General features: G+C 41.5%; 1 protein-coding gene across 1 annotated transcript; it reads right to left on the bottom strand.

Moving 5' to 3' along the window:
- Positions 1–16,784: 16,784 nt before the first annotated feature.
- On the bottom strand, positions 16,785–20,540 carry LOC104881794 (uncharacterized). Its single transcript, XM_010663022.3, has 3 exons — positions 19,446–20,540; positions 18,070–18,202; positions 16,785–17,586 (listed from the first exon to the last, which is right to left on the bottom strand). The coding sequence occupies exons 1-3, from the start codon at positions 20,193–20,195 to the stop codon at positions 17,042–17,044; spliced, it is 1,428 nt and encodes a 475-aa protein (XP_010661324.1). The 5' UTR covers positions 20,196–20,540; the 3' UTR covers positions 16,785–17,041.
- Positions 20,541–21,616: the final 1,076 nt, after the last annotated feature.

Genomic DNA, 21,616 nt, shown 5'->3' with positions numbered 1-21,616 from the left:
GAGGTTGCACCCGGGGAGGACCAACCGACCGTAAATGTTGAGGTTGCACCCGAGGATATCCATCCGACCGTAAATGTTGAGACCCCAAATCCGGAACAAGAGTCATCTTCTTTCGCCTCATCGGAGGGGAATCCTGTTAATGATGCATCTTGCACCTTTGCTAGCCCTTTTAGCTACGCGGAGTTGGAAGAGAAGCTAAAACAGATTCCACCCGGCTTGCCCACTGTCATGCCTTCAGCCCAGATGTTCGAGATGGTGGAAACGGTAAACTGCTTTTGTGCTTTTTGATTGTCATTCTGATGTGTGATTTCTAACTTTGCTTTTCTTGCTTGGCTATTTGTTTGCAGCTGGTGAGTGGTCTCCGTGGCATGGCCAATCAATACGATCTTTTCACTGACCTGCTGCGGACCACAAACTATATAAAGGCCTTCGCCGCTCGACACAAAGATACTGAAGACCATTTGCGCCTGAGACTGGTGGAGGCCGAAGCCAGCGTATCCACCGCCCGGAGGGAAAATGAGGCTCTCCAGGCAGATTTGGCTGACGCAAAGGTCCGGGAGGAATCAATGGATGCCCGTCTGCTTGAGGCAGCAGATGAGATGGCCGGTCTGAGGGGGGAGGTGAGGCAACTCCAGACAGAAGTTTCTATCGAAAAGAAACAGATGGAAGATTTGCAGCTACGCTTGATTGAACAAAAAGAGGAGCTAGAACGGGAGTTTGCTGCAGAGAGGGAGGAAATTGAAGCAGAATATAAAAAACAAGTGGATGATACGTTCATCTTTGGGTATCGGTGCTGCATGAAGAAGAACGGTATCAAGCGGGACGTGCCTTCAATTCCTCCGGGTGAAGAAAAGAAACTTTATGACAAGCTTGCTCCCTGATAGCTTCTCTTTTTGCAATTTCTTCTGTAATATTCCTTCTGTATTTTTGTGGTCCGGAGACCTCCTTGTACATACTTTTAGCTATATCAATAAAAATACTTCTTTTCTCATTTAAACTTGTCTTTGCTTTGTTATTGATAATACTGCTTTAAATTAGACACATTCCATGGTCTAAGTAATGGAGTTTCGTCTAGCTTTTGTAAATGATAGGCTCCATTGTTACTTGCCTTAGACACTATATAGGGTCCTTCCCAGTTGGCTTGGAATTTCCCTGCACCCACTTTAGTAGTATTTTCAAAAACTTTTCTAAGGACTAGCATACCATTTTTGAAGGTTCTTGGCCTTACTTTGCGATTGTAATGTGCTGATGCCCTTTGTTGATAATCTGCCATCCGGATGGCTGCGCTTTCCCTCACTTCATCCGTCCAATCCAAATTTCTTCCTAATTCCATGTTTGCATCACTTTGTTTTGCCGCGTTAGTCCGGATAGTAGGGAGACCTATTTCGGTAGGAATGACTGCATCCATTCCATATGCGAGAGCGAAAGGAGTATTTCCTGTTGGCCGTCCGGGTGTAGTTCGGTAGGCCCATAGGACGCCGGGCAGCTCCTCGACCCATTTTCCTTTGGCTTGCTCAAGCCTTTTCTTTAAGGCAGTGATTAGGGTCTTGTTTGTGGCTTCTGCTTGCCCATTGCTTTGAGGATATCGTGGTGTGGAGTATGAGTTCCGGATGTTCAGCTCCGAACAGAAATTCCTGAATGCAATGCTATCAAATTGTGGACCATTGTCGGCTACGATGGTTTGGGGAATTCCAAAACGGCAGATAATATTTTTCCATACAAACTTGGTGACATCCTTGTCCTTGATGCTAGCATATTGTAGACCCCCATTGTGGGAGTCATTCTGCAGTTTGCTTTTAGCCAGGTGTCGCGCTCCTAAGCACCCACGTGTCAATCCCTGATTGGCCATCATGGAATCAGAGTAGTGCTTTTGAAGGCCAATCCGGGGTCGACACGTGTCATCATGGAATCAAACAAAAATCGTTTTGGCTGTTATTTGAGGGAGAAAAACCAGCTACATGGGGAGGTCGTCTGGCCGTTGGAGGAGTTTTAGGAGAGAGGGCAGAGGCTGGCAGAGGAGTGGGGGGTTGCGATTTTCGAGGGGAGGAAGGTGCTTTTCAAAAGGAAGCAGAGGTGAATAGAGAGAAGGTGAGAAAAACAGAGAGAGGAGGAGGTTTTTCTTAGCAGCCGAGAGAGGAAGTTAGCAGGGCAGGGGAGGAACCGCTCAGGTTTGATCCTTCCTCACTTTAAATTCTCCAGTATTACTGCATTACTATGTTTCCGGCTGATAGTGGATGCTTGCTTTGGTCATCTAAGCTGTTAAACTTGCTTTTCATTGTTACTTGTTGAGCATCTTTATTTCTCTGTATGTATTTACAATGGTTGCGCTACTTATTAGCGTGTTAAGATTCTCCCACCACTTTGTTTTGCAAGTCTCTTAGTATTCATGAAAATGGAGTTTGGATTTCAAGGCATCGTTCTTCCTCATGCATGCTCTGTTTTTATTTATTTATTTATTTTTCTTCATTCTCTTTCCCCTGTTCTTGTTATCTCTCTCTTGGAGTGTTGAGCATCTTGTTTGGGTTTGGCTGTCTAAATCGGGGGTTGCTTTGAGGGGTCTTAGCATCAGAGATCTTCAAGATACTGCCATGTTTCTTGTAGAACAAGCGGAAAGACAACAAGCTTAAGATATTGAGTGGGGAAGTATTCACTGTCGTTTTTGAGAAAACAGAGGAGAATGGGAAGTACCGATGGAGCCACTTACGAAGGGTACACCTATGAGGAGCTTGAGAAGGAACCACACTAACAATCTGAAAAGTTCCAGATCTCAATCACTGGTGCTGATGGCTTTATTGCCTTTCATATTGCTCGGAGTCTGAAGACGGAGGGCCACTACATTATTGCTTCTGACTGGAAGAAGAGAGGGCCTATGACTGAAGATGTGTTTTGTCATGAATCCTATCTTGATTGATTTCAAGGTGATGAGCAACTGCTTGAAGGTCACTGTTGGGTTTGACCATGCGTTTAACCTTGTTGCCAATATGGGAGGAATGGGGTTCATCTAGTCCAACCATCCAGTTATTATGATGATCAGCTTCGGCATGCTTGAGTTTTCCATGATCAATGGGGGTTAAGAGGGTCTCAAGATGCTTATGGATTGGAGAAGCTCGTTGCGGAAGAATTGGGTAAGCAGGTTCATGGGTATATGACGAGAATTGGGTTTGATCTGTTATCATTTGCAGTTAGTACGCTTGTTCACATATACACATTGTGTGGGAATATTGAGAAGACAAGACATGTTTTCAACGAGATGTTGAGACCAGATTTAGTACCATGGACTTCCCTGATTATTGGTTATGTTCAGAATGCCCAAGCTGACGAGGCTCTTCAGTTCTCTGGGCTGCTATTCAAATCAAGAGCTCAACCTGATCACATTACCTTTGTCGGGGTTCCTTCTATTTGTACTCATGTTGATTTGGCCTCTGTGTCTCCCTGCACCGAGACGAGTCAGATTTCAAGAGGAGTGGAGCATGCAGTAGGGATGAAAATGACAACGGCTTCTCGTTCCCACTAGGCTACAATAGTTTAGTGGAGAGGTATCCACGCATTGGAAAGGATCACTTGGTAAAGCTCCTGAAGCAGAGGCTTTTCTAACAGAACCATAGAAAGACGAATTTGGCATGTCCAAACAGGGTGCAACTGAGGTTATATTTAGTGAGGTGGAAAATGAGAATCCAAAGGAAGCAGATTGGTTTCCAGCACCAGAAAGGCAAGAACGAATTGACCAGTTGCAAGCAAAACTGTTCCATGTAGCTGCACCACCCAGTTTAGCTGTTCAGATGGATGGTTCATATGTACCGAGAAATAATCTGGAGGAAACAATGAGCTGAGAGTGAAGGAAAATGAACTTGAGAAAGAAATAGAGCGAGCAAAGCTGTCCTCGAACGACGCCGCCAGCGGCGAAGGGCCTCCGCCATCACCAGAACGCCAAGCAACCATTGAAGCTCTTTCACTTTCCCTCTCCTCTGATGGCCTCTGCAAAACTTGCTGCTGTGTTTCCTTTTCATATTTCTACAGCGATATCATCACGATCATGTGCATGATTCTGCTGTCTCCAGTGTCATTATAGATCCTGAAGGCACCCTTGACCTTGATGAGAGATGTATAGAGAGTCAACGGGAATTGTTTTAGTACAGGACACATGCTAGGGAGATCCTGAACAGAGTGGGAAGAAATTACTGATAACAACCAAACTACTCCATTGTCTCATCCTCACTCAGGGGCAGGGGCTTCCTCAGCTTCACCCAATCCAAGAGACTTCCATGAAGTTATGCATGCTGAATTATATCGAGGAAATAACAGTCAGGCATCAGATGGTGCCCTTCATTGGAGCAGTTCATCCAACACTTTTGTGCCTCTGCTACCTGGGAATGAGGCCCCACAAGAACTCAGTTCTAACAGTGTGCCACTGGCAAGTGCATATGGTCTTACCAGGGATAGGGATGGTCGTTGGGCATGGGCAATTGCCCTTGGTGTGTCACCATCTCCCAAATATCAGCACGCTGCAGTTTTTGTACATTCACAGCTCCATGTATCTAGAGGGGCACTTGGTGATGACCACATGGTAGAAGACAGATCAAGTATTGCAGAGGTGCTGGGCTCCAGGCGGTTTCACTACTTGTCTGTTAACCTCAAACCCTACTGGATGATGACTATCCTTTTCAATGGATATGGGAGAAATGATCAAACTCCACTAAAACAAAGCCAAAAGATCCCCAAAGCTCAACTACCAGAAGAAGAGGAATAAAAATCTGTTTTTTTCAAAAGAGTGTTAGATACTGTTGCTGGCGTCTGGTGTGACACAAAGGCTATTGTTACAAGTGTAAGAGCAGGTGGGTACAGTGCTAATGCAACTGGTGGAGACACTTCATTTGAATTGATTAGACGCTGTAGACATGCAGCTGCTGCAGTTGGTGATTTGGTCTCTGCTTATGGTGGATTACGTTGTGGAATGTTGCTTGATGACCTGATTGTTGCTGAAAATTGTCATGCTGCTGAAACAACAAATGATGCTTCTCCTACTGCAGCAACCACAACAATTGTTGCAGCTACCAAGCAAACTGGAAGATTCCCTAATATATGTTCTGGTCCAGAGAATCAGCTGATATCTTATGACACATCTGGTGTTATTAAGAAAGGACAAAGACTCAAAGTTCCGATTGGTTCTTGTAGAGAGCAGGATTCACTGACTTGCCCGCTGCTACAAGAGAACAAAGAAGCTTCCTCCAGTCTGGAGATACGAGTCCACCACTGCCATCACTCTCGTGGTTTAGGCTAGGAATGGGGAGTCGACTCGTACCCAATTGCAGATCCATATGCCAAGCCTGTTTTCATGATTGAGAATATCGTTGAAGAGTCAGCAATTAGCCTCAGTCGGCAAGAATACCTTCCATGTCACTGAACCTGTTAGCCTAGAAGCAGCGAAGATTTCGGGTGAGGGTTGTGGCCATGCTGCAGCTACAGAGGGTTCCTGATGTCCGCGACGGTTGAAGGTGAGAGAAAATGTAGTAAGCCATCAGTGGAGACCAGTGTGCACCACATGAACTGTCCAGAAGATGCAAAGTTTCATGCTATCAAGTCTCTTAATGAAGCTAATTTTCTCAAGGAGAAATTAAAGATTGCATAAGGACTTCGTGTTAATCATCAGCAATTTCATCAGATCCTTAGTCACACAAAATCTGGTATTGAAGCTGGTGCAGTTTTTGGTGTCAGATGCGGGAAATTTGGTTCTAAAAGCTATTATATCCAATCCACAGACTTCTCAAATGTCCATGGTAATATGTTGGTAGCAACAGAAAAGATTCTTATACCGGTGCAGTTCATTTTGAAATTCAAGAACCTGGAATGTATGCTGTTAGTGATGAAAGAAAAATGGGAACCTTTCCTGAAGCCATTTCCAACAACGTGCTTACAATGGAAGCTGCCTTTGGGACGAGAAGACTCGCTACTGAAGTCAAATTCAATGATGATGAATCGAAGTCTGGAACATGGTTTCTGTCAGCGCCTTCTTAGCGGCAAGGAATGATGAGCCTTTGCATGGCAGAATGCATGTTATTTGTGACACATGGCTGACTATGAAGCTCCAGACATGAGGAAGCCCATAACAAGAGAAACTACAATTGGATACCCTCCAGTAATAGGGCTTGTCGGTCTCTCCTCATTTCTGATGTGGTGGTTTCCTAAACTTTTGCTCCACAAATGGCGTCCTTCCTCTGCTGGCTTACTGTGTGCACTGGACCCACAAGCACGACCTGTTTTGCATGGCCACCTTATGCATGTAACCCAAGGGCCACGTGTCATCTTCCCTTTTCTCCAATCTTCTTTGATTTTGAAAAAGATTTTCCCAAACTTCATTTTGTAAATAATTTCCTAAATTCCGGTTTTTAAATAACTTCAAGTCTCCAAAGCTTTCATCCTTAAAGTTTTTAGGACTCAAAATCCCATTTTCAATAAAATTTGGTTGCCATTTTCTTTCCGGCAAGCCACTTTTGAATTTTCTTTGTTTTCTAAAAATGTTTTAAAATAAGCAAGGATTAAAATTCGTAATTCCGAATAATGGAATTTATGGAATTAATTCATGCAAAAATAAATGGGCTTTGGTGGGGGCCCAACATATGAGATTTTATGATTGATGGATTGTTTGGTTGATTTGGGTGCCATACATGATTTATTCTGCTCTATGATATGCATGTGACCATCCTTTAATTGTGCATTAATCTCACTTCTTGATAGCGCATTGAAGATCGTTGCCCAGGTACGCATCTGTCCTTATTCTGGTCTTGCTATACGCATGTTTTGATACTCATATGTGCATGATTGATTTGAGTATTTATTGATTTCCTCATCATCGCCATGTTAGCTTCATTCTATTAGTAGAGACCCGACTTTAGGGACTTAGAGGGGTGCTACGGTCTTTACCGTACCTTCCCGATAAGTAACCTGACCCCCGAACCCGATCCGGTTTTTCGTAGATCACCTTTTCCAAAATAAGGAGTCACACTTAGGGTTTTTCTTTCTTATTTTGTTTACCCTTTAAAAATAAAACAAAAATAAGTGGCGACTCCAAGTCATTTTCAAATAATCAATAAAAATCATTTTTTCAAATAATAAAATCGAGTTTCACCATCGAGTGGGAAACGCATTCGAGCAATCGAAAATGCGGGGTCCACACATATGCTTCAGCTTCTACCCACTTACTGAAATAATCCGTGGCGACAAGCAAAAATTTCTTTTGGGCGGGTACAGCTGGGAGAGGTCCCACTATGTCCATGCCCCATTGTGCGAAGGGCCATGGGCTTGAGATTGATTTTAACGTTGTTGATGGCATATGTGGAATGGGAGCATACCTTTGACATTTATCACATCTTTTGACATATGCTGCCGCGTCTTTCTTCATTGTTGGCCAATAGTATCCTTGCGAATGAGCCCTATGTGCCAAAGATCGTCCTCCCGAATGATTTCCGCATATTCCCTCGTGTAACTCAGCTAACACATACTGAGCCTCTGACTGCCCTAGGCATCGAAGGTAAGGTCCTGTGAAGGATCGCTTGTACAGGTGCCCCCCAATCAGGGTGAAACGGGCAGCTTGCACCCGGACTTTGTGTGCCTGTTTGAGATCTCCGGGTAGAGTTCCGGTCCGGATATATTCTGTGATGTCATACGTCCATTCCGCTTGGTTTGTCTCGATGGTATTGCAGGTGGAAATTTCTGCGACAGAGGGGTTGAGTTGCACATGTATGGGCAATAGAATGGCTTCTTTAATGGGGAGGGAGGCGGCTATGCCGGCCAAGGCGTCAGCGCGCCTGTTGTCAGCTCGCCTGATTTTCTCGATTGTCCATTCGGTGAACTGCCGCAAGTTGTTTCTTACTTTAGCCAAATATCGCGCCATGCGTGCGTCCTTAGCCTCATATTCTTCCTGGACATGTTTTACCACGAGTTGTGAGTCGCTGAAGATCCGGAGTTTGGAGACGGATAGAGCAAGGGCGAGGTCCAATCCGGACAAGATGGCTTCATATTCTGCTTCATTGTTAGAATCAGAGAATCCCAGCCGGATGGCTTGCTCCAAATGTTCCCCGGTTGGGGATTGTAGTAAAAGCCCAATTCCAGAGCCGGATGACCGTGAGGCTCCATCAACTCGCAGAGTCCACCATTCTTGTTTACTTGATTCGTGGTGTTGGCTGGGTCTTCGGGAATATTCTAGTACGAAGTCAGCCATTACTTGGCCTTTCATGGACAACCTGGGCTGGAATTCGATTCCAAACTCGCTTAATTCAATGGCCCATTGTAGCATTCTCCCGGTTAAATCTGGCTTGTGCAGAATATTGCGAAGGGGTTGATCGTTAACACGATCACCGGGTGGGCTTGGAAATAGGGCCGGAGCTTTTGAGCAGCGCTTCGAAGGGCTAAGGTTGTTAGCTTCATTTTTGAATATCTGGTTTCTACGTCTGCCAATGCCCTGCTGACATAGTAGATAGACTTCTGCTCCTTGGGTGAGGGGCAGCGGAATAGAACGACACTGATTGCCCATTTTGATACCGCTAGATACATGTACAATTTCTCATTTGGGATGGGGCTGCTCAAGATGGGTGGTTGCATAAGACAATGTTTAATCCTTTCTAAAGCGCTTTGGCAACTGTCCGTCCACCCGTGCGCTCCAGCTTTTCGTATTGCCAAGAAGAAGGGTCGCAACTCATCAGTAAAGCGGGCTATGAATCGTCCTAACGCAACGAGCTTGCCTGTGAGGCGTTGTAACTCCTTCTTGTTCCTGGGAGGAGGTGTTTCCATGACTGCCTTGACTTGATCCGGGCTGACTTCTATGCCCCTCTGGCTGACCATAAATCCTAGAAATTTGCCGGCACTTACGCCAAAGGCGCATTTAGAAGGATTTAGCTTCATGCCATACTTTCGTAAGAGATGAAAAACTTCTTGTAAGTGAAGGATATGCTGCTCTCGAGTTTTGCTTTTAATCACGATATCGTCAATGTATACTTCTACCGAGTGGCCTATCAGAGGTTTGAAGATTTTAGTCATCAATCTTTGATAAGTGGCGCCAGCATTTTTGAGTCCGAATGGCATGACTTTGTAGCAATAGAGGCCGTGTGGCGTTATGAATGCTGTTTTTTCTTCGTCATCCGGGGACATGGGGATTTGATGATATCCGGAGAAGGCATCCAAGAAAGAGAGCATCCCTTGCCCGGAAGTGGAATCCACAATCTGATCTATTCGTGGCAAAGGAAAGCTGTCTTTTGGACACGCATTGTTGAGATTGGTGTAATCTACACAAACTCGCCATTTTCCTTCTTTTTTGGGTACCACTACTACGATTGCCAACCAATCCGGATAAGAAACTTCTCTGATGAATCCGGCTTCGAGCAATTTGTCAATCTCGTTCCGGATGACTCTTTGTCTATCCGGGTGGAAGCGCCTAATCCTCTGTCGGATGGGTCTGACATTTGAAAAGACGTTAAGTCTGTGAGATGCAATGGAGGAATGAATTCCCTTTATGTCAGAATGTGCCCATGCGAAGATGTCATGGTTCTGTCTGAGAATATTTTGCATGCCCTGAGTTTCTTCTTGTGTCATGAGGGAACTGACGTTCGTGAGGTGATCGTTTTCCTCCGAAATTTGGATTGTTTGTAAGGGATCCGCTGCCGGGGGATCTTTGTCCGCCGGACCCAATAATTGCTATTGGTCGTGTGCAATGCTGGGTTCAGGGGGAGATACATCCTCCTGGTTAGCCCCTGCTTCACGTGCTATTTGATAGCATTGGCGAGCGGCTAATTGGCTGCCATATAGGTCGATTTGGCCATCGTTGGTGAGAAAACTCACCATTTGATGGTATGTAGAGGGAATAGCTTTCATGTAGTGGAGCCATGTGCGTCCCAAAATGACATTGAAGGGTGACAGCTCCTGTACTACTGAAAACTGTACGTTGAGAGTGACTGGACCTGCTTGGACCGGCAGTACAATGTCTCCCAAGGATGTAGTTGAAGACCCATTGAATCCGGATAGGATTCGTTCAGGGTTTTCGAGGCCTGTGAGAGTGTGTCCCATGTGGCCCATGACCGATGCTTGCACAAGATCGGCCGAACTGCCTGGGTCAATCAAGATACGCCGCACATCGAAGTCCCCAATTTCCAGGGACAAGATGAGGGCGTCGCGATGCGGTTGCAGTGTCCGGGTGGGATCCACTGGTGGAAAAATGATTGTTCCATCTATGGGGCAAGGGCCCTCTCCCGTTAGCCCAGGTCGGATGGAGTTGATGCGTTCACGTATTGATGCGGCACGCAACAATTTTTGCCTCTTTCGCCTAGAGTCGTATTCCTCGTCAGATGGACCTCCGATAATATAGTTTATAACAGCCTTGGGGGCAGCTGGTGCCCTAAGGTTCCCGGGATTGTGATGTTGGGGTGTGTCCCTTCGTCCATTATCTGATCGGAGGTATTGCTTCAAATGCCCTGCTTTTATGAGCCTTTCGACCAGATACTGGAAAGATCGGCATGTCTCTGTTGTATGACCATGATCTTTGTGGAAGGCACATCTCCTACTACGATCCCTTGTGGATGGATCCGTTCCAAGGGGTCTAGGCCACTTGAAGTCGGACAAGTCCTGGATCATTGGGAGAAGCTTCTCATATGATATGGAAAGAGGTGTGAGAGGTGGCATTTCCGGGCGACTTGGCCCTTCCTGCCTTCGGTCAGACGGTTTTAGCCGATCCGGAGGTTTAGTATTTCTCTCCGAATTATTTCCAGACGGCCGCCCGGCAACCAAAACTTGCTGGGTGGCTGCACGTACGTCATCTTCGAGCATTGAATATTTGTTGGCACGTCTGAATAAGTCATCCATCGTAGTAGGAGGCTTTTTAGCCAGTGACTCGAAAAATGGAGTGCTTGGACAGATGCTTCGTTTGAAGATCTGTAGGACAGCATCCATACTGCAAGCTTCCACTTGAAGTACGGCCTAGCCAAACCGCTTCACAAATTCCCTCAAGGATTCATTATCTTGCATTTTTATGTTCTGCAAGGTGCTGATATTTTGCTTGTGTCGAGCGGAGCATAGGTATTGTCCCACGAAAGCTTCGGATAGGTCCCTGAAATTACCAACAGAGTTGGGAGGTAGGTGATGAAACCATGAGAGAGCCTGTCCTTGTAATCTGGCGGGAAATACTTTGCATAGCAGTGCATCGTTGCCAATATCGAGCGTCATAAGCTGTCGATAATGCATGATGTGATCGAAAGGATCGTTGGTTCCATCGTATGTGGAAAACTTTGGTATGAGGAATCCCCTTGGGGGCTCGTAATTAATGATATGCGAGCAGAAAGGCGTGGAGAGCATGTCATCCAGCCTTTTGCTAATAGAGCCAATGGGTGGCCCATTTGGGATATTTCTCCCAGTTGGTTGTTCCGCTGGGTGCGAATGAACGTTCCGCATCACGGGGGTGACTAAGGGGTCACGATGCGGGTGAACGTTTTGCACCATGGGAGTAGTCACGGGGTCAGGGCGTGGTGCCCAGGTTGTGGCCATTGGTGGCCTTGATCTTCCAGGCTCTTGTGGGCCTAGTCTTGCGCGCATTGAATTCGACAACTGAGATTTTTTATCACGTTGTCTTTTTGCTGAAAAGTGAGTAGAGTCTGAGCTTTCCTCACGGGGAGCTCGAGGCATAGGCGTGCGTGGCTCATGAGGTCTTGCGTTGCCTGCTCCTGGGATAGCTCCTGTTGTCCCAGGATATATTGACTCCGGTTCTTGTTGAGGCCTTGAGTTCGCTACTTGGCCCCTCGAATGCTGACGTCGAGGGGGCCCTGATGTGGAAGCCTGGATGCGTAACACAACGTTTTCTTCTTTCAATCTTTCTGTCTCCTGGAGGAGAGCTTTCAGCTGTCTTTCGCTTGCCAACTGTCTCCTTTCGATGGCTAGGCGCCATTCAAAATTATTATCCTCTCCCTTACCAGATGAACGGCTTTGGGAAGGCGTTGCCATCTTTTTCAGTGACCAAATCAAAGTAAAAATTTCCCACAGACGGCGCCAATGTTGGTACCTCGCGTCTTTGATGATCCACGTGGTTGCTAGATGGATGGACGCGTGATTTCAACCCATAAAGGTTCTTGATCCAGCCGTTATACCTGCAAGAAGGCATTCGGACAGGGTGTCCGGACGCACCCTCCGATGGTTTTGTTAGCCATGGTCAGAGAGAGATATACATCAGTTGGCCTTTTACTAAGTATCAGGAGGTTACCAGCGGATCGCCTTCTTCTTTGTCTGAAGGCTTTATATATACAGCTTCAGGGGTACTGTTCTCCTCATTAATGGTGAGGAGATATTTTATGTTGTTATGATGATAATAGGCGTCAATAGGAGCATCATCACCCTACGAACGGCTGTCAGAAACCATGGTAGGTGATGCGGCTGTCAGAGATCGTGGGAAGTGATTATGTAGAATGATCGTGGGAAGTGACTTGCTGTCACTTCATCTTGTCTTCTCACTCTGCAGATGATGGGATGTGGGCCATGACTGTTCGTTGCGATAGCGTGTGAGACTCGCTTTACTTTAATTGATCATCCGGACGATTATATCCGGACGACACATGCTGATTATCCGGATGTATTGTGGAGCGGATGCATTATGAAGGTTGTTCGGATGTCTGTGTTTTGCCAGGGACGTTTGCTCTTCCTTGGATAGGAGAAGTTGAAACGTCATTTGCCTTTCCTTGAGGCGGTCCGGATAGGAGAACCATCATCATGCGTATCCTTAGGGGAATCCGGATGATGATGGTCCGGCTGATAACACGTGCCACGTGTCACTGTGAGATGCATGCCACGTGTTTCCCAGAGGGAGGGGTCCCTACAAACATGTTGCGTTTCATGTAATGCTTAAATATAATTACATATTTCCTTAGGAGAATATTCAAGAGTTTGGTAAAGACTTGTATAATTTTGTACTTTTATCAAAGACTTTTCAAATTGGATAAAGATCACAATTTGATAATTATAATTGAAGGCTAGTTAGAACATGATTTCCTTTGTTGAATAAAGATGAATTTTTTTAAATATAATCTATATATAGTCAAAATGTTAAGGGAGAAAATTGTTGAAATTATAAATTATTTATCAAAGAAAGAAATAGAAAAATCAACAAATTAAAGTTGAATTTTCACAAAATCAAATCAAATTTCACCTCCTATTACAATCATATTGATTTTTTTTTTTTTGACAAGAGCAACCTCACTCCCCTAAATTGCCTCCCTATTCCTCCACTTGTAACATGCCTTCAAAGAGGACCTTGTCCAACCTCTCTCCATGATGAAATATAAAAAACATTTAAGTCTTGAATCTTCTTTCAAGTTATGTTTTCAGAATTGTATTAGTTGAATTGAAAAAATTATCTATTCATGATTCAATAGTCAAATTGGTAATTGAATTATAGTCGAATCAATAATTTCATAAATATATAATTTATATATTATTAAAATAATAAAAAATAAAATATATATATATATAAATAATTTAAAAATCAATAATATTTATTTTTTATTTTTTATATTATCAAATATAAAAATAAATATATTAATATTTTAAATTTTATTAAATAAAATATATATAATATTTAAATGCGGATATATTGATAATGAAAGATAATTCATATATTTTAAATTTTATTAAATGAAATATGGGTAATGTTTATTGTGAATGTATTCAAAATGAAAGAAAATTTGATTATTTAATTTTAACTAATTTTATAATTATAGAAAATATTATATTATTTTTATTTAATATTATAAATCTTTTTAGAAACGCATATAGAAACGCCGAGAAGTGTGCCATATCCTTTTCTCAACTAGAGATCACACTAAGTGGCGATATGAGTTGGTTTTTGCCTAAAAACTATTAAATGAGATAATGGGCTTTTACTTGGGCCGTTATGAAAGAAGAGGGGAAGGTTGGGCTTTTACCTAGCAATGTTTGTATGAAAGATGATATGGGGAATTGAATTGTTCTATTCATGAAGAATCGTTAGGCTTTTACTTAGATTGTTATGAAAGAAAATGAGAAGATTAGGCTTTTACTTGAGCGTGTTTGAATATAAGAAGAAGAGGAATTGAATCGTTTGGTTCATAAAGAATCACTCTAACCAGGTGGTTCACCGGTCCAATCACCAATTCAAGTAGTTCACCAGTTTAATCGCTACTTCAAGCGGTTCACCAATCCAACCACTGGTTCAGGCATTATGGTTGGTTTAATCGTCAAACGGTTTAAGATGGAGGATCGAAATAGAAAGCCCACTGGTTGGTGATTGAATTGGTTGAACCAATTGATTTGGTCCAATTTTCAAAACATTGCTTTCAAGTTTTCCAAATCTTCTTTAAATTTTAAATATTTGTGCACTTCTATCGTATAAACACCATTGCTAATCTCTCCATTCTTTTCCTTTCTATTTCATTTCACTCTCCTCTAAAGCCTTAACAACTCATCATGTCATATACTTATGCAATATCCTACATCATCTCATGTAGTTAATTCATTTTAACTACGTGAACACATTTTAAAATCTTGATAGTTTATTGGACAAAAAACAGACAATATCTGTATTGAAGAAAGTGGATTGTTTTATAAATGGTATTAAAGCCAAATTTCGATCCTTAAAACGGTGGGTTATGGGCTCGTCATCCATATATGTATTAAGTTTCTCTTAATCATGTAGATTCATTTTAAAACAGTGGGAATTCATTAAGCCTAAAACCACAATTTCTACAAAAAATGAAATAGGTTTTTATTGTCGTCACTAAGTGTCCTCTTTTTCTCTCTTTGTTCTATTTATACTCTTTCCCTTACATGTGTCTTTATGTCATTCGCTTGTATAATTATGAAGGAATCTTATGATGGTTTTTGTCTCTAGCGTGGTTCATGATGGACGTCTTCTTCATACAAATGAATTAAGTTCATGATGATTGGTGTACAATCTTCAACCTAAACACTTTAGTCATTACAAATTTTATTAGAGCTAATCATCAACTTTGTTGGAAGTATTTGTCTGTTTAACACTGCAAGATATGTCTGTTTATTTAACATTACAATCTTGTGAGACACAAGTCACATAATAAAGATGTTATGTTTGTATGTATATATAGGTTTTGTTAACAATGTAGATGCATTTTAAAGTTGTGAAAACTTATTGGGTTTAAAGTGGACAATATCTATATCGGAAGGAACAAATTATTACAAATGCTATTAGAATCGATCCTCATGCCCGATGTTGGACTATGTTTATCTAGTCCCTCAAAAGACGTTTGTCTGTTTGAGTGACCTACAATCTAGTGAGATATAAGACATTTTATTTGTATGAGTGGTGAATTTGATATCAAATATCTATTTGGGGAATAAGTTTTTTGCATTATATGTAATAAACTCCTATTAACCACATAAATGTGTTTTAAAGTTGTTTTACATGATGTATATTTACATGAGGAGTAATTATGATATTTCCATGACATCGTATTTGTGTAGAAAGAACTTTTGAAATTACATGTGTAGTGATTCTTCTTAATTATGTAAACTCGTTTTAAAGTACTAAGAGTTCAATAGGTTCATAATGGACAATATCTATATAAAAGAAATTGTGTTATTATAAATATAAATATTATCTATTCTCAAGTCAATAGTTTAAATATAAAGGTGAATACCAATTTATTTGTTGCATAAACAAATTTTGTTGGGATATTCTAAGCTCAATCTAAAATTAAAACCCAATTATATTTAAATAATTCAAAGCTCTTTTTAATGCATTTTTCTAACTTTTAACATGGGGTATTGTATCATGTGTAACAATCCACTCCCTCTAGTGTGGTGTTTACATCATTAAGAGGGAGCTCACTACATGTATAGTATTGGAAGCAATTTTTTTTTTTTTTGAAGTGACATGGGATATTGCATTCATCCCTTACGCAAACACAACATCTCCATTGTATTCCATGAGATTACAAGACAACTCAAATAAACAAATACTCCTTATGGGGCTAGACATAGTCTCATAGTGGAGTTGGAAACCTATCGTCGATTGATACTATTCATAATAACTCACTCTCTCATATGTGAATACATTTATTGTGAACACAATGGACCCTCATAATTTTAAAATATGTTTACATGATTAAAACTAACTCACTATATATATAGTATCAGAAACTATTTTTGTTACTTTATATAGATAACACAAATTTTAAGTTACGAGGATTCATCAAGACCAAAATAGATAGTATTTATATGGAAAAAAAAAAGATCATTAGAACTTTTGTAATCAAAAGTTCTCATTGATACATTGGTTTTAAGAGTTAAAGTACTTTTATGTTGAATTAGTCTAACATGATATCATAATCTTATTTAAAGTTCTTATTGATACCTCTACATGTCCAACACTCAAGAATTTTGGGTTTAATTATCCCTTTAGGTTAATAAAAACAATTTGTAGGTTTCGGTTTAACTTACTTTGATTTTTTAAAAATTAATTTGAAATCACATTTTGAAAATTGCGATTTCTGCAAAAACTAAAGCTTTCAGTTTCAGGATGTGGTTTATGAATTTGTATTAAAAATGTAATTTTTAACTGAAGTTTAAAACTAATTTTCAAAAGGAGCCCCAAATATATATATATATATATATATATATATATTTGGGTTCAGAATTCACCCCGGATACGTGCTTGGAGCAGCCTAAGTCTGGTGACAGGCTCACGAGACGGAGCTATCACGTGTCCGTACACCGGGCAGTCCTTGAAGAGGTTGAGTGCATGAGCATGGGAAAAAGCAAAAGATAAAATATTCTCACAACAAATAAAAAATGGACAACCCCGTGTTCTCCAAATATTTCAAAATTTAACCATCTTTTTCCTAGGAAAGGAAAATGGATGGTCCAGCTGCGATGGAAAAAAAAAAACCAAAATCCGCCTGACTACTTAAGTAGCTGCCTTGAGGTGGCTTTAGTCATTCTAGCCAGTGCCCACTGCTTGCTTTTGAATGACGAGAACAACCCCGAGTTTTACCACTTTTATCGCCTAAGTTGTAGAGAGCTCAAAGAACATTTCATTCAACAGATAAGTCAAAACCTCACTCTGCACTTCAGCAGCCACCTCTTCTTTTTCTTCCTCCAATTTTCTCCATTTGCCTCTCTCCTCCATGTCCTTGATATAAGCTTTTCTGTGGTTCTGCACCTCCCATCCCAGCAACAAGTCTCGGTGATGCCCACTCATCCAGTCTTCTGTTACCCTTAGCAACTCCTGGTTGAATTCATCTGCATTGGGATTCTCATGCCTTTCCATGATTCTCTCTTTAAAGAAATCTAACAGTAGGGTGTCTGCATTGAATTTAGAGCTGTCTGATGGAACTTCTGCCTTGATAAGCTTGAGTAGATTTTGGGCTTGTCTTTCTGTGGTCATTTCTTCTTTATTGCGGTGGATAGACATTGACGGCTGCGCGGGGGACTGATGTAGTGGTTCATCGTCCAACTCCAAAAGTGCAATTCTCTTTTCGAGGTCAACGGGTTCCAGTTCAGCCACACTCTCGAACCGCCGAATCTTCTGCAGAAGCTTCTGTTTGTTTCCTGTCCATCAAACATATATAACAATTTGTCAGATACGTATAGGAGGCTAGCAAGAATGGCCTGGATTTGTGACTACATCTTTAATGATCTTTAAAAAGAAACCAAATTAGATGTCTGAGTAGTTTTTATCCATTAAATGTTACAGTTCTTTTCATCTTTGAAAGCTATATATTTGATGGTTGAAAGGAGGAAGAAAAAGAATATTCTTGAGGAGCGTATCTAATGGGGTTGGTGGTAAGTCCACGACACAAAATCAATCATTTGGGAAAGAATGAGACAAACCCATGTTTGAACCTTAAATGGTGGTTCTTCCACCATGCGGAAGTTGGTGGGATCTACTGGAAATAACTCTCATAGTGTGCTGGCCCATTCAGGTGAAGTGTTTGGCGCCTTATGTAATTTGCAAAAAGTCAATTACTCAAGCTTCTTATCAAGCTCAACCACTTGCTCAAAAGAGTTTTTGCAGAAGAGAGTTAGACGTACCTTCCATGTGAGTGACTCTATGTTGGAAAGGGGAGCACATCTCTTCATCTTCATCTTCGTCTTCATCCTCGAATGGACAGTCCAACACAGAAACCGGACTGAATTGTTCCTTCTCCTCCTCGTTTGGCCACTCCTGTCACCATTCATCAAGTCAATTCGAATCCATCAATACCCTAACACATGGGCAATGTTTATAAGGCTGAAATAAGGAAATAACTTGTTTGGGGTATTTTTTACAATGAAAAAAAAAAATCATTATTATGAAAATCAAATCTCAATCTTTGTTAAAATTTTGATTTCTCTTTTCTATATGGTATTCCCATGTACCAAATGCCCTTATAATTGTATTTAACAATACCATTAAACAAGCTGCTATAAGCTTTTATTCTCCTCTTTTGGGCCACACCGACAAGGGAATGGGCCTAAAGTTTGGGTTGCCCAGAATTATATACCAGATTCTCCATGTGCGGAGCAATCACGTGCGTCCCATGGACTAATAAAACAGAGGCAAGAAAGAGAGAAGTAAATCCGAAGACCAAGCGGGGTGGCAAGTCAACCCGCTCATTGACAAGAATATGAAATCTACCTTTTCCAATCCTGGTTAATATTTAATAACAGACAACATCAATAAATGATAACTTCACTCACTACATACCCGAAACAGCAAATCCAGCCTACCAAAACTTCAGAATAAGCCACAAAAGCCCTTTGTCCACGACAAAAATGGTAGCACACGGGCTAAATTATTGATATTCCAAAAATACCCATCTCATTTTTAATTAATATACCTACCTTACCAACCTCTCCTCCAGTCCTCCCTGGGCCATCATGAATTGAATGCCTACTTTAAAAGAAAAAAAAAAAAAAAAAAAGGACCTTTTGGTAAATTAGAAAAGCGGAAAGGCAGAGGACTGATCTATTATCTCGTGTACTATGAAAGTTAATACTCTTGCGAGTTTCAACGCCGTCGATCCCGCTAATGGACAACACATGGCGGGATCGTAGGCATCGGGACACTCGATGGTATTTGAACTTCATAGCCCCGAGATGTACTGCAAACTTCCCAAGAAATACTCTACACGTGAATATAATGAAGCCCCAGCTGTTTCTCCTCCCTTCTCGCTGATTTTCCATTTTTGAAATCCCTATTGTGTCCCTTACTAGTTCCAACTATCACTATTGCTACTTCCACTCAAAACCCTTCTGTCTCTACTGTTTACGTATAGTATTTTGATTGGAATTAGTGACTTGAGATTGTTAAACCTGAACAGTAGAGATCGAATCTTAAGAGCTTGACAAACCAATCAGAGATGCTTACTAGCGGCCAAGGAGGTGGAATATTGTACACATGCGAAGCAGCTGATTAAAACTCTTACCTTCTCCTTTTTTTCTGAGCAGGTGGTAGAGGTTGCTTCCATGGAATCCCCACCGATTGCTACGCCTACTCTCTTGCTGACCATCTTCTCCGGTAAATATTTTTTTCTTGAAACGGCATCATTTTCGCCTGAACTCACCGAGTTACAGCTGGAAAATTGTAAATAATCCAAAGTAAATTCCCCGTCAGACCAACTGTTACTGTTACTGGTTGCACTGGTTGAGTCTATGGTGGTGGTGGTGGTGGAATGATGACGAATGTGAGAGGACGATTTCTGTTTTTCCTCTAGAAAGTCATGGAACGATTTCCACCTTTCGATCTCGATTTCCTCCTCGACTGCGGTTCTCTTCCAGAACTTCCGTTTTAGCAGCTTCCGCGATAAACTTCTCGGCAAAATGCCTTTTCTGGAACGGTTTTTTACGGAAAAGGACGGAGCCTTAACGGAAGAGAACGGTAGGAGCTTAACGGCGTTAATTACGGCCTCGGACGCTCTCTGCAAAGCGGAGATCGTGGTCGATGCCGCAGCTTTTGATCGACTTTTCCTTAAAAGTCGCTTGGCCTTGGTTGAGTCTTTAGCCTTGAAATCCTTCTCGACAAGATATCGGACGGTTGTGCAGCAATGCCTCCGTGGAAACGATTTGAAACCGTTGGACGAGCAGGAACTCATGTCATCCAACAGAAAATCTTTCAACATCAGCGGTTTTGGGAAAGGTTTTCGGAGTTTGGGATCGGAGCGAGCGACGGAAGCCATGGATTCAGAAACTGAATTGAAGAAAGAAGAGCTGGAGAAGAAAAAGAGACGCTAAATAAAGGACAGTGCAGGAATTGCAGAGACAGAGATGCTGAGTGGTTGTGAAAAGCTGTGTGTTGGTATGAGCAGAGTAACAGAGAGCATTTAAAGAAAAATGGTGAATGAATATGAAAAAGCAAGAAAGAAAACTTTCATAAATTCACCATCTGAATGTCCTCAGAAAGTTAGCAGCTTTAAGAGAGATTTAAAGGGGAGGGAATTGAAGTGAAGACGAAAGAGGGAGGCAGCTTCTCAGGTGAAGATCTCAAGGTGAGAGGCAGAGGCCATGAAGAAACGCAAATGAATTGCAGAGAGGTAAAAGCTTGGATGCTTCTTCAAATGGTTTTTATTTTTTTGAATCTCAACTTATATTATTTTAATCCTCTGTTTGTTCAGTTACAGTTCATTAACCACAATTCAAATATGTTTCTTCACAAATCTTGGACTTGATACTGACCCGTAGTTGACCTTCCCTCATTGAAAAAATATAAAAGTAGACTCGCTTTCTCTTTTGATAAAAAAAAACAAACCGACCCTACATTTGGCCAACCAAGCCCTAGAAAATCTTATTACATGAATGGTCCTTTGATATAATCTTGTATTTCGAATAACTTATGTTGATGATGGCACAAATAATTTGAGAAGCCTGGGTGGGTCTGTTAATAATTGAATCCAAGTCTGTTTCCGTAATCCGTTGCAGAAAAAACAAAACCAGAGTCTTAGCAGAAACAAATTTGAAAACAGAAAGTAATAATTGAGGAAATAATTTGAAAATGAAGAGGCCTCTGATTTTTGATTCGGGATTTGATTTTGCATGTCGTGGAGGAGCAGCACACGCGTGGAGAGTGAGGAATGATGAGTTCCACTCGGAAAGGTTGAAGCCAAAAATATAAAACAAAGGTACGTGGCAAATATTTGAAATATTTTGCAGTGGAGTATAACCTTTAGACGTGGCGTGTGGGGAGTGGGTCTGGCCTTGGATTAGGTGTCGCACCCAATGCGACACCTTATGATAATGTCCAGCCATACTCGGTCCCCCCACTTTTCAGCTTCCAAAATTTTGAACTATGAGTTATTTTTCTTGCTTCCTTTTTTTCAAAAAAAAAAAATTAAAAAAAGAATTATAATGGACTTTTCTTTCTAATTTTCAAATCCGCATGAGTTTATCCGAAATTTTTTAATCCTAATGGATATTTTCAGTTTATTTTTTAAAATATTTTGAAATATTACGCGCTTGTTTTTCAAATTCTTAGAATGTCCGAATGTCCAATGAGCTCAACAGAACATTACTTTTAAAAGAAGAAAATATAAAAATAAAAAAAGTTCCACGCATCCCAGCTGACAGAGTTGGTGGTGATGATCACACTTCTATTTCTTGGAAA

Source organism: Vitis vinifera, chromosome 2 (assembly GCF_030704535.1).
Source record: "Vitis vinifera cultivar Pinot Noir 40024 chromosome 2, ASM3070453v1".
In the NCBI taxonomy this organism is placed as follows: domain Eukaryota; kingdom Viridiplantae; phylum Streptophyta; class Magnoliopsida; order Vitales; family Vitaceae; genus Vitis; species Vitis vinifera.
Note: the sequence above shows the minus strand (reverse complement) of the source record. Positions and strands in the feature narration are given on the sequence as shown.

Bases quoted from the DNA above. Each gene is read 5' to 3' on its own strand.
- LOC104881794 (XM_010663022.3), bottom strand. From the start codon at position 20,195: ATGGCTTCCGTCGCTCGCTCCGATCCCAAACTCCGAAAACCTTTCCCA. The intron at 18,203-19,445 runs GTAAGAGTTTTA...GAATGGTGACAG, and splicing joins GCTCAGAAAAAAAGGAGAAG to GAGTGGCCAAACGAGGAGGA. The intron at 17,587-18,069 runs GTACGTCTAACT...TTTGATGGACAG, and splicing joins TAGAGTCACTCACATGGAAG to GAAACAAACAGAAGCTTCTG.